Source organism: Bos taurus, chromosome 18 (assembly GCF_002263795.3).
Source record: "Bos taurus isolate L1 Dominette 01449 registration number 42190680 breed Hereford chromosome 18, ARS-UCD2.0, whole genome shotgun sequence".
Taxonomy (NCBI): domain Eukaryota; kingdom Metazoa; phylum Chordata; class Mammalia; order Artiodactyla; family Bovidae; genus Bos; species Bos taurus.
In genome coordinates, this window is record NC_037345.1 from 2,636,926 (window position 1) to 2,650,008 (window position 13,083).

The 13,083-nt window shown below is 47.4% G+C and overlaps 1 protein-coding gene across 2 annotated transcripts in view; it reads right to left on the reverse strand.

Moving 5' to 3' along the window:
* CFDP1 (craniofacial development protein 1) overlaps window positions 1-13,083 on the reverse strand; it is a 104,074-nt gene that overhangs the window by 13,590 nt on the left and 77,401 nt on the right. For both annotated transcript variants that reach the window (XM_024977945.2, NM_174268.1), the window contains 1 exon segment: window positions 260-418. In XM_024977945.2, the coding sequence (XP_024833713.1) occupies window positions 260-418 (159 nt within the window).

Consider the following 13,083-nt stretch of genomic DNA (forward strand, 5'->3'; position numbering starts at 1 on the left):
GCAGATTCAGTGTGGTAGCCATGCCTGTTCCCCAGGGAGCTGCTGCTCGTGCCCTCCCACCCCCTGCCCATCACCTCAGTGTTTCCCTCGCTGGAGGGACCTGCCCACATGAGAGCAGAGCTTCAGCAACAAAGCAGAGCACTCACATTTTTCATTTCACCGTGAAAAGCTCCCGCCTACTTACGTTGGGTGGTGTGTGTACAAAGAGCTCTCCCAGGGTTTCGAGGGTTTCAGAGGAACAGAATGTGCTGGTTCTTACCCCTCCTTCCCTCGGTTGTGGATGGCTAGCTCTTCGCCAATGCCCTCTTCCTCTTTGAAGCTCTCCCAGTCCAGCTTGGACTTCTCTAGGGTGCTCATCTTCTGCTTCTTGGCTCCGATTTTCCCCAAAAGGCTGCTCATGCCACTTGATCTTTTTAACCTATGGAAAGCAAAAACATGAAACATGTAGCATGTACAAGCTCTAATCTCCTGATTAATGGTTTTTCTGACTGGCATGGGGCTCCCTAGATTCAAGCTACGCATCTTAATGGAAGCCATGTCTGCATCCAGGGTACTTCCTCTCTGGTGGAGAACACAGTGAAGAGACCAGAATTCTAATACGCTTTTCCTGCTTAATACCTCCGACCGCTCTAACGCGCTGGGGATAGGAGATCCTAAAGACCTCTCTTTGGTGTGTATGACGGACAGGCCTCTGCCTGCAAGGAGGGAGAAGTCCAGCATGACTCAGTCTTGGTTTTAGAATCACATGCCGTGGTTCATATTTCAACTTGAATCATGTGACTTTAGGCGAGTTATTTAACTATCAATACATCTGCCTTGGCTTCCTAATCCACAAAACGAACACTCACTCACAGTATACCTCTTCTATGTAAAGTGCTTAAGACAGCACCTGGCACAGAGCAAAGGTGCAGCGTGAATGTTATCCGCCCTGTATCACTGTCATCATCTGTGCACTAAAGCCCCAGGGAATCCTTTCAGGACAACGAGAACCAGATCCCAACACTGATGAGCAAGAAGTCATAACAGCTTTGAAAGACTCTTAAGATCGTTTCCTTTCAACTCCTGTGAGTCAGGACCCTGGTTTTTCCCAGGAGGTGGAGAACATTCCTCACCCCGAGAGCAAGGAATGTACAGCCTGTGCTCTGCTTGCTGGTGATGCTATCATGGACGGCGGGAGAAACCCTACATGCCCAAGTTCAAGTCCTGGCAGGTCGCATGTTTCCAGTCAATGTTAAATGTGTGAGCTCAAATAAGCAAAACAGACTGCAGCTAGTAAGAAGGTTCTACAAGAAGGAATTACAGAAGGAACATGGCTTTTGGTCTCTTTAGAAAGTAAAACAAGTTATATACCAGCATACAGAAAATTAGAAATCATTTTCTGCTTTACTGGAATATGCAACAGAGTTAAAACATTTTAAAACTCTATGAGCTAACATCACAAGGCCTACTGATAACACTGGTAATAGTACCCTCACTTGTCTAGAAGGCTAATTCTCCAAGTGCTTTTCATAGCCATTTTCTCATCTTATTCTCCCTAATGCCTGTGAAAAAGGAGCACCAAGTCTCAGAGGTGGAGGAGGAACCTTCGAGGTGATCTTGACTCACCAACTATTCTGAAGTCCCACGTCCCTGCAGCACAGTGCTGGGGAGGGACGGCTTACTACCTCTGCCCTGGAGAGAGGCGACAGGCCAGTGTCCACAGTGAACACAAGACTCTAGGGGCTGGACAATTACCTTCCACATTCTCATTCTGTTTATACTGGTGGAGGGGATGTTAGCTTCCCTGTCGTGGTCATACCCTACTATATGCTGTCAGCTTAAGATCAACTCAGAAGAGGCTGGGCAGGCGTCACTGTCCTCACTTTGAGTTGGACAAATAAACCAAGAGTAGAGAGGTTAAATGATACAGAAAGGTCAAACCAACAGCAGATGCAGATCCAGGATAAAACAAGGCTTTTCTGGCCCTCAGTGTAGGGCGCTGTGCTCTCACCTCGAGTGTGTGTATTTACTTGAGAGATTTTCTAATGGCTACTTTGTTCCCAATTTGCTTATGAATTTTCCAAACAGTTTTTAATGAGCTTTCAATTCATACTCAGATAACTCAGTCCCTACAGCAGTCTCTCCATCCACACACAGACTATATTTTACCAGGAACAGAGCATGAGTGTGTGCTTGGTCACTCAATGATGTCCACCTCTGTGCGACCCCATGGACTGTAGGCCACCAGGCTCCTCTGTCCATGGGATTCTCCAGGCAAGAATACTGGAGTGGGGTGCCATTTCCTTCTCCAGGGGATCTTCATGACCCAGGGATTGAACGTGTGTCTCCTGCATTGCAGACGGTGATATTTTACCAGGACAGAGCATGAGGAGGGATGAGGAAACTTAATACGGCTCCAATGTTTCCACTTCTCACCTGCTGCACTATACTGGCTCTGTTTTTTCTCTCACCTGGATAATTCAGCAGCCTCTTCACTTGTCTCCCTGACTTTTATCTTGTCCCATCACGGCATTGATTCTATTAATATATGCTGTCTTCAGAGTGAGTTTCCTAAAATACAAATCTTATCACATCTTTCTGTTTAAGTATCTCCTCCCTGACCCCCAACTGCTCTTACGATAAAGTCTAAACGCCTTCACTCTTGAAGTTCTTCCTGACCTTCTCTCACCACATCTCCCTTTGCAGCCAAAGCTCCAGCCACACCATCCCGACCGTGCAGTTTACCTCTCTGGTCTTGTCTCAGCTGGGAAACCACTTCCTGCATGAGGCTTTCCCAGCCCTTCCCGCACTCTCTGGATTAGACACTTCCTGCTGGAGCTTCAAGAGCGCCCCGGTTCTCTTCCGTCCAGCCCTGCTCCTGTACACGTGCCTGAGGGACTCCACTCTCAGCTGCGGCCACACCAGTCAGCTCTGAGGACGCTCAGGGCCACTGCTGACACCTCACCAAAACCGCATACCTGCAGGCTTCTCGTTTCTGGCCACAGGGCCTCCTCCAACCCTGTCCATGTGTCACAGGCACTGTGGTGGAATGACTGTGGGGAGCTGGTGGCTAAGCGGGCCAAGCTCTTGTGCTCACACAGGCGGCTGCAGGAGGCACACTTGAATGCTCCTCAGAAGTCCCAGTGACGCGGAGCCCTTGTGGCCTTGGGCACACACACACGCCTGTACTGGCTTTTCCCCCTCCCCGGCCTCACCTCCCCCGCTCCCTCAACTCTTGCTTCTTGAGACGCCTTCCCAAATAAGCTACCTGCACTCAAAGCCTTCCCCAAGGTTCTGCTTTGACGGGAATCTAACAAAGATGCTCAGGAGAAACACGACTTGCCCTGTGCCAGCTCTGTATGGTGTGGACACTTCAGTTCTGGGTTTCCAAATCTTCCAAATCTCTCTCCAGCACGGGGATATAGTTGCCAACAGCAACAGTGTTACCTGGACCACAGAACCAACTAGTGGGAGAGGATTAGAACTTTTTAGAATAAAAGGTATTCAGAACACTTCTAAATTAGGAAATTCTAAGGGGAGGAAACAGTGTCAGACTTTATTTTTTTGGGCTCCAAAATCACTGCAGATGGTGATTGCAGCCATGAAATTAAAAGATGCTCACTCCTTGGAAGGCAAGTTATGACCAACCTAGATAGCATATTCAAAAGCAGAGACATTACTTTGCCAACAAAGGTCTGTTTAGTAAAGGCTATAGTTTTTCCAATAGTCATGTATGGATGTGAGAGTTGGACTGTGAAGAAAGCTGAGTGCCTAAGAATTGATGCTTTTGAAGTGTGGTGTTGGAGAAGACTCTTGAGAGTCCCTTGGACTGCAAGGAGATCCAACCAGTCCATTCTGAAGGAGATCAGCCCTGGGTGTTCTTTGGAAGGAATGATGCTAAAGCTGAAACTCTAGTACTTTGGCCACTTCATGTGAAGAGTTGACTCACTGGAAAAGACCCTGATGCTGGGAGGGATTGGGGGCAGGAGGAAAAGGGGACGACAGAGGATGAGATGGCTGGATGGCATCACCGACTTGATGGACGTGAGTTTGGGTGAACTCCAGGAGTTGGTGATGGACAGGGAGGCCTGGCGTGCTGCGATTCATGGGGTGGCAAAGAGTCGGACACGACTGAGTGACTAAACTGAGCTAAACTGAAGGGGAGGAATTTCCACTTACATTTGCCAATCAGTTCTCAGCAACTCAGGATTCCCCATTTTATCTGGGCAACACCATGACTTTGTACACATCTCTTCCCCTTAGCCTACAGCTCTGATGGCGTTACCAGAATACACCATCTTTTCAACAACAGGAAAATGATTTTTGCACATAGCAGTGAAGAGGGTGCTAGAAAAGGAAAACAGTCACAACCCCCCTTTGCCTTGTTCACCAGTAAACATCAGCAAAATGTCACCTGTTCTATTACGCTTTATGGAAAAGCTTCCAGGTCCGCCTGCACAGGATCATTAACACAGTGTATGATTTCCTAATTTGATGGCCTCAAAAGCAAAATTACCCACCTTTTATTTGAGGCTAAAGCAAAGTGAACGACACATTTACAGCAGTAGCCGAAACACTTGGCGGCCTCATCACTGAGACCAGCACCTCTCCTGGAGTCTGGCACGTGGGGTCTCATATCGCTTCCCATCTTGAAACAGGGCTGCAGTGGCACAGTCCTGGCGTCAGTCCATCGCAGCCTTCAGGAAGGCAGATCGACCCTGACCTTGGCCCCCTCTTTGCTGCGAAGGTTCATCCATCAGGCTTTCAGGAAAGCTGAGGCAGGCAGCAGCAGATAGCTTCTGGGCTGCGGCTGGGAGCGTCTCTGCCCCACTGGGAAATGCAAAGCACGCCGTGCCCTACACGCCCCACCTCACAACAGCGGCTGGGCTAGGAGATGGTGAGCCAGCACTACGTCCCACAGGCACTGAGCAGCTGTGTACTGGGCAACCAGGGAAAGGGGAGACTCCTAATTCCCTTGCTGACCTCTCTGCTGTCAGCAGGAACCCGAGCAGCTTCAGGCATCACAGTTTGTTCTGGATCCTAAGCCATAAGGGCAAGAGACTACCAGAAAGTTGGCTCTGACAGCTCAACCCCTTCCCCAGCTGCAGACTTTCCAGTCTTGGTTCCAAAGTGGGGTGAGCTGTGTCACAGAAACCACATTCAAGAGAACCGTCACCCACCTTTAGAGGCCGAAGCTCACAGGGGGCCTCTGCACTTGCTCCCTCAGAATGCATCCAGAATGTTATATTCAGACGCGTCCAGAATATTGCTGCCAAGATGTTTTCCACGTAACGCGTGACATTTCAACCACCTCCTCCTGCTCTGCTGACCTAACGATCATATGCTTGGTGTGAACACTAGTCCCATCTGAGGAGCACGGCCAGTTGGCCTCTGTGCCATCATGGTGTGGCTGAGCGCGCAGCGTGCTGGTGAGAGACCCTCACTAAGCCTTCGCTTCTGTGCGTTCCGTCCACCCCCCATCAGTCAGCAATTATCGCAATTCCCGTCCCGCCACGCCAAGCCTGCTGACCTGCCCCAACACCAGACACCAGCCAAGACCTCACAAAAGAAGATTCAGAACCTCAGAAAAGTAAAAACGATAAAAGGGCAAAACGACTGTTGTCTTTTTCCTTTCTGAATTCAAAGTTTACAGTGATAATCTGCTAGAACTTATGCTGCCTTTTAGCCCCTGAAATGTAGGTTTAACAAAATTCATTGTAACTAAATGATAAAGTCTATCCTGTTAAGTCTATTATAAAGATATTAAAGTAACATGTTTTCTTTGTTCCAGTCCCATGAACATGGACACAGATTCACCCAACTGATCTGTTCCATAGCAAAAACACTGCTTTATCTGGCCATGTTCAGTTGAAGCTCTGTATCCTGCTATTTATTTATAAGATGTACTGGAAAGGAGCTGGAAAAATAACTTCTTAAACAGAAATAGAAAGGATGACAGAGGAAGGAACCAGAACAGCAACTGGTTCTCAAGAAAGAGTGGGAACATCTTTCCCATGATCTTTAAAATCAGCCTCAGGCGCCCAGTGGTCCCACAGAATAGAATTTGAGGTTTGGGAATGAATTTAGAGTCCATCCGTTCACTGGACACATCCCACAGAGATTATTCAGAAATTACTGTACACCAGACAGTGTTCTTGGAACTAGGGTTTGATACAAAAATATATAAAGCATAATTCCTGGCTTCTAGGAGAAATCTGGTGGAGGAGATGATTATACCAAAAAATTGTGACCAAATACTACTAGGGCACGAAAGAAGGAGCAGCTGAGAGGCCGGCTAATGCAAGCTCTTTGTTTTAGAGATGTGTTAACTAAACTCTAAGAAGGTTAAGAAATCTGCCCAGGTGCACAGTGAGAGAGAGACCTGGGTCAGCACTCAGTGCTGTGATCACCCTGCTGATACGAGAGATGAGGACAGCTCACCTTTGGCCATCCCTTCCACACTCCAGTTTCACTGCTGATTTTGGGGGTTGGGGGAATATTCTTATCTTCCCTGTTGTCCTGGAGCTCACTGTACACAGGACCCACGTTTACTCATTCTTGGCTCACTCAGCATCGTACAAAGCCTTGCCATGGCATGTGATCACTACATGTTTAATAGGATTTGACAGTGGGCAAATGAATTTTCTCTTATAACAGAAGTTTTTAACACTACATTTGAACCAACAGCAAAGAAAAGGAAGCTCCAAAATTGAACCAGCAAGGACAAGGTCAACACAAGTGCCTGGGAGCGCCACTGACTCTACCTGGAACCTCCACGCTCACAGCCCAACTCAAGTCTGCCTTCCGGCTCACAACTTGCGTAACCACTAAAATGCAAATTATTTGGAGCTAAGATTTCTTGGCAGAGATAAGCAGTTTCCTTAGTATTTGGCATCTGTTTACACGGCAGGAGTGGACTTTTCGCAGCTCACCCATGGTCTAAGAGCCATACAAAGGTCTGGAACTGGCATGGTTCTTCCTGAGAAATGCAAAGAAGGTTTATGATAGAAATTCTTCAGTGAGAGCCGTCTGCCTGTTCTCTTGCAGATCATCTTTGGATTAAGCTGAAATCCCTAAGAATGAGAAGTAAAGCCCCAGTCCCTGGGCCAATTTCACTCCCCACCTGTGCAAGTCTCTTAAGTAATCTTCCCAAAGCCCAAGACCAGACGACTCAAGGAAATGGACTGGAAGCCAGTGGCACATTAGGAAAAGAGTTTAAATCCCATTCACTTCCCAACATTGTATTGCCAGTATTCTATGGGACATTGGGCGCAGTAAAGTGGAAAACCAGAAATACTGACATTGATACACTGCCAGCCAAAAAAAAAAAACAGAAAAAGAAAAAAGGCGTCTACCAGCAAAAGGTGAAATAAAAGCTGGCAACAAGTAGCAGCTTCATAGTTTTTGTACAAATAGAAAACGGTGTGCTAACTCTGTTTTATTGATCTTATGCCAATCCAAGAGTAAAAGGAAGTTAAGTTTTGTCTGATATGATTTCAGCTGCTCTCCATCTTTACAGCATGTCTGTGAAAGCTAGGTGATGATTTTGGTAGCAAAAGCCCTGAATTCTAAGCTCCTCTGCTGCTGTTGCTAAGTCACTTCAGTTGTGTCCGACTCTGTGCGACACCAAAGACAGCAGGGATTCTCCAGGCAAGAACACTGGAGTGGGTTGCCATTTCCTCCTCCAATGCATGAAAGTGAAAAGTGAAAGTGAAGTCGCTCAGTCGTGTCCGACCCTCAGCGACCCCACGGACTGCAGCCTACCAGGCTCCTCCATCCATGGGATTTTCCAGGCAAGAGTACTGGAGTGGGGTGTCATTGCCTTCTCCGTAAGCTCTTCCAAAATACTTTATTACAGAAAGCCCTTTCCAACTTTTTCTTCCCTATCTGTTAAGCACAGGACTGTTTTGCTTGCTGGGAGGACTATTTTAGCTGACTTGGTTCTATTTAAATGAGCAGCCCTTCCTACAGAAGACACACCATCCCTCCACAGTCAGCTCCTCAAAGCAGTAGGAGTCCTGTAACTGCACAGTCTCTGGTCTCTCTTATGATCAAGGTCAAGTATTTCTGAGACAAGTAACTTGTGGCTGGAGACTCTCAAACAACACTGAAATGGACTTATTCTCTGGGACAGCTAACTGAGCAGCTGGGCAGCAGTTTATTAGCATCATATGCCAAGAGAAAGTTAATGCCCCTCTTTGTGAAGCACAGTCCTCCGCTGGTCTATTGTTCTGCTGAAACCAGCTCAGTGGGCTTGGGACCCTTGGCACAGAAGGCAATTGTTTGTTTTTATTGTTGTTTGTTTTCATTAATCTGCCTAGTTCAGACCTTTCAGGGCGGGTCAAAGTTAGACAAGCATTAGGAAAGAATGGGTCCTTTTCCACACCAATCCTTGGCGCACATGAGGCCTTTGCAGTGCTTAGTTCACACACTTAATGCAGAGAAAAACACTGTATGAAGATGTAAAAGGCCTGCGTTGTCAGGCGGGTGGGTGAGCTCTAGAGCACCCAGTCCGCTCCTGCTTCTGCGAGATGGAATGTGATGGCACAAGGAGGCCAACGTGGTCTGCTGAGAACGTCCCCTCAACTTTCCAGTTTCAAAATGTGAAACTGACAGAAAAGTTGAAAGCAGAGAACAACTATTTATCTAAATACTCTTCACTGCAATAGCGTCTGCCTCCAATGTGGGAGACCTGGGTGCGATCCCTGGGTCGGGAAGATCCCCTGGGGAAGGAAATGGTAACCCTCTGCAGTATTCTTGCCTGGAGAATCCCATGGACGGAGAAGCCTGGTAAGCTACAGTCCACAAGTTTGCAAAGAGTCGGACACGACTGCGACTTCACTTTTACTTTAACATTTTGCCACATTTGCTTTCTCTCTCTCCTTCTCTCTCTATATACACATTTTCTTTTTTGGGGGGTGATTCATGCCCCATCACCTCTGGGTGTAAGAAAGTCTCCAAAAAGTGAAAAAGCCCTAACTGGAGAAAGGCCAGGGGTTACGATCATCAGCAGGGTCCTAAACTAGGACTGCCAACGGTGAGCACAGAGTCCCTGGCCAACACAGAAGCATTCACCTTGATATCTGGATTCTCTTCTCAAGGGTCAGAGGCCCGGTGTGCAGAGGGTTAAGCAAAGTCAGTGCAAAGTCAGTGGCAAAGAAAAACCCTTTGGGCTGCCCACCAGGCCTTGAGGAAATGATACTTTTCTGTTTCCCTTCTCCTTTGTCCCACTCCCATGTGGTTTCATCTCATTCCCTGGGAAAGAGATAATGCCACATCCCTTCCTGCCTCTGCTCTGGAACTTCCTTCCTCACACCATTCCCATGGCGGGGCCCAGGGCGGGCAGGGGAGAGCTGCCACCATGTTAGAACAGTTGGGGCCTGAAGCAGGCCAGGGGGCTCTCCAAGGAGGAAATGTTCTATTTACTGGGAGTGAGGATTATGCCTGGGGGCAGGAAATGGAGGCCTCTCCCCAGAGGTGCTGCTGTTGCTTTAATTTGCATGATCAGGCGCAGCTGGGGAGAATAATGTACTGACCAACACAAACAGACCATTTACATTTCTGAGACAGACTTTTAAAGAAATTATTAAATACAGCTCCTAACAAAGCCCATAATGGCATTTTTCTTTAGGCAAACCCTGGGAGCTCAACTGAGGCAGGCACAGCTTGTTTTCCAGACACTGCTTCCATCTGGGTGCCAACCAGTCACAGCCCTGGGGCAGAGGCAAGAAGAGCAGGGCGAGCCCCTCTCGGGGGGCGCTCTGGAGCCTCCCTGAGACGGAGTCAGGCCAGGCGGCTCCAGACTACCCTGACTACCCGCCGGGGCTGAGGGCAGGAGCCCCGCTCACCCTGACCGGTCTGATCCCCTGATCCCGGCAGGAGAAGGACGCCTCTCCCAGAGACAGCAGCCAGTGAGAAGCAAAGTGTGGAGCCCGGAAGACAAATGTGCCCGACTGGGCTGTTCTGGCTAACTGCTGACTCGGGAGTTGGCGTGCTTTCTTACACCTCAGCATTCTGCTTTCTTTGACTTCCAGCTTGCTTTTTCTCAGGCAGGTCTCTCTCTCTTCATGAAAATGTCTGAGGATGTCAACATAAAATACGTTTTAAAGTCTTGGCCACCTCCCAGGTTGAGATCAAGTTAGAGTCTCAGGATGTGGGGGTGTGCTCAGTCAGATCAGGGAGCGTTCACTGAAGAGTCATGCTTGTGCTCCTTTCTAGAAATGTGTGGGCACATTAACCACAAGGCTTCAGATGAAACACACATGAGTTAGCTAGCATATATTTTGCAAAATCACTCCCCCTCCATCCCTCAACTTCTCACTGCTACTAAACAAGCATGCTAAATTGCAAATGAGGAGGATATGAACGCTGGACACAGCTTGATTCCTGACACCTCGCAGTTCTGTCTGGAGAGGGGTGTGCTTGACGGTCCTCTCATTAGATGAGGCTGAGTGGTGACACAGGTCGTGTTCTTGCACCTGGAGTGCCTCGGGGTCCCTGACTCCAGACCGCTCTCCGCGTGGCAGCTGCACTGTCTGGCACTCGCTCCCTGGCCAGGGGATCTCCTCTGGCCTCCCAGAAGGTGCTGTCCTGCTCACTCAACGGGCAACTCAATGAGGCCCAGACCCCAACCTGTCCCCCTCCCAGGGCAGCGCCTGTCTTCAAAAAGCTAGGACACACCATCATCCACAGTTTTCCCATTGTCACAGCACCCCTCACAATCCAGGATTCAGAGTCCTTGGGAAGCAATTACCTGCACAAGGGTGATCAAAAGAAGGGGGTTGTTTCCAGCCTGAGCCCGAGGTGTCACTTCGCTAAAGCAATGCAATGGATTTCAATAAAGAGGAATATCTGTTCCCACGTAGTCTGGTAGAGAAAGCAGAACACTTTCTTTTTCACTGCACTCAGGAAATGGTTTTCATATATGTTAACCGCAGCTGGGTAATCTGTATAACCACAACATAGCTTCTCTTTAATAAATAGAAGATTTTTAAGCACTGCATACCGACCACCAAAAACAATTCCCACCCTCCATCTCTAAGGCAAGAAAAAATGATAAGGCTAAGTAGAGTCTGTTTCCTTAATCTGCCAGTCAGGGGTTGCTGAAGAAGCTTTTTCATTCAGAAATGTAGACTGTTTCATGAGGCTTCTGTCATCCAGCCCCACTGCTGAATGATGGATGAACCGTGAACAAATCCAGTTTCTCTGCATGCTGGGATCCCCTCAGAGCCTTTATGACCATGATCCACAATGGGTCATAAGGTAAACGTATGACTATGGATCATGGCCAATAGGTGTGAAGAAGGAGCTTTAGCGACTGCTGGCTGGGAGATGAAGGTACCCTGAAACAAAGCTGGCCAACCCTGCCTAGCACAGATGGTTCAAGAAAATGAAAACAAATCAAACCAAACATCATTAACTAAAGATGCGAAGGGTGGACTGGACAGTTCTCGGGTTCATCCGTGTATATTACTTGCCCTGGGAAACTTGGCATCACTCTCTCCCTGCTGTGAGAGCAAGGCCTCTGTCCTCTGGCTCTGTGCCCTGAAGCCAGGAGCAGCCTGGGAGAGCCAGTGACCCTCTCCTTGGGGGCAAGTGGCTTCATGACGCCCTTCCTGTCACTGTGAGGCCCAGCTGGTAATTCAGCAAAGACTGTGTGAGCATGTTCACCATTCCTGCTGCCCAGAAGGAAGGAGGTTTGGAGCCAGAGGTATTGACACTGGTGGTCTCATTTGAATGATATTACAAAAACTAAAAGGGCATTCATGCAAAAACACACAAAACAACTCCCCTCCCCCAAACTTACCTAGTTGTCATGAAGAGCTTTTTTCTAAGAGTGAAGATTAAGCTACTGAATCTGATTTGTATTCTATTGATAAAAGAATGCTGGAAAACTGGTGACACATCATTTTTTATTCTCAGTTAATACTTTTAAAAACAGCTTGACTGCAATACAATTCACATACTAAAGAAGTCACTCATTTAAAGTATACAAGTCAATGGTTCTCAGTGTATTCAGTTGTACAGCCACTATTACAGTCTAATTTTAGAACATTTTATCATTCTCTCAAAAAAAAAAAAAAAAACAAACAAATTCCTCCTCACACCCATTCATTAGCAGTCACCCTCATTCCTCCAACTCCAGGCCAGGAGCTAATCTATGTTCTGTCTCTACAGATCTGCCTGTTCTTCCAGCTATCAGTAATATTTGTATTTTACTATTAAAAAATTATTATTATTATTACTTTTTGCCATGCCATACAGTATGCATGATCTTAGTTCTTTGACCAGGGATTGAACTCAGGTCCCCTGCAGTGGAAGCATGGAGTCTTACCTGCTGGACTGCCAGGGATGTCCCAGGCAGCTAATAATTTTAAATCGTAAGTTTAAGACTATACAGTTGGTATCTGTTGTAGCTAACTATAAGAAACACTTTTAAGATTTCAACTTGTCCCATATGTTGATGGTTTTATATATATATATATATTTCATAATAGCCACAAAAATCAGAAATCTAGACTTCAGACAGGAATACTGTAATATCTGAGCACTGCTTATATAGCTAAGCCCTGAATATCATCACCACTACTTTGGAGCTGTGTTTTTAAAGCAGTGAGGTGTAGTGGCTTAGCATTCAGTGCAGAAAACTGCCCCTGCCACTTAAACCTTTTTGTTTGTTTGTTTGTTTTAAAAACCATTTGGGTGAGAAAATTTACCTGAGCCTCAGGTCACTCATTAGTGTGTGTGTGTGCGTGCTTAGTCCTCAGTTGTGTCTGACTCTGCAACCCCATGGACTGTAGCCCACCAGGCTCCTCTGTCCATGGGGATTCTCCAGGCAAGCATACTGGAGTGGGTAGCCATGCCCTTCTCCAGGGGATCTTCCCGACCCAGGGATCAAACCCAGGTCTCCCGCACTGCAGGCAGATTCTTTACTGACTGAGCCACCAGGGAAGCCCAAGAACACTGAGGATGATAATAACTACCTTGAAGTGTGATGACTGAACGAGATATTCATCAACCTAGCCCCTGAGTGCCTTCAGTGTGCCAGCTCTGTTGGCCACTGGAGATAGAAACACAAATTTCTTAGCCTCATTAAATTCATTT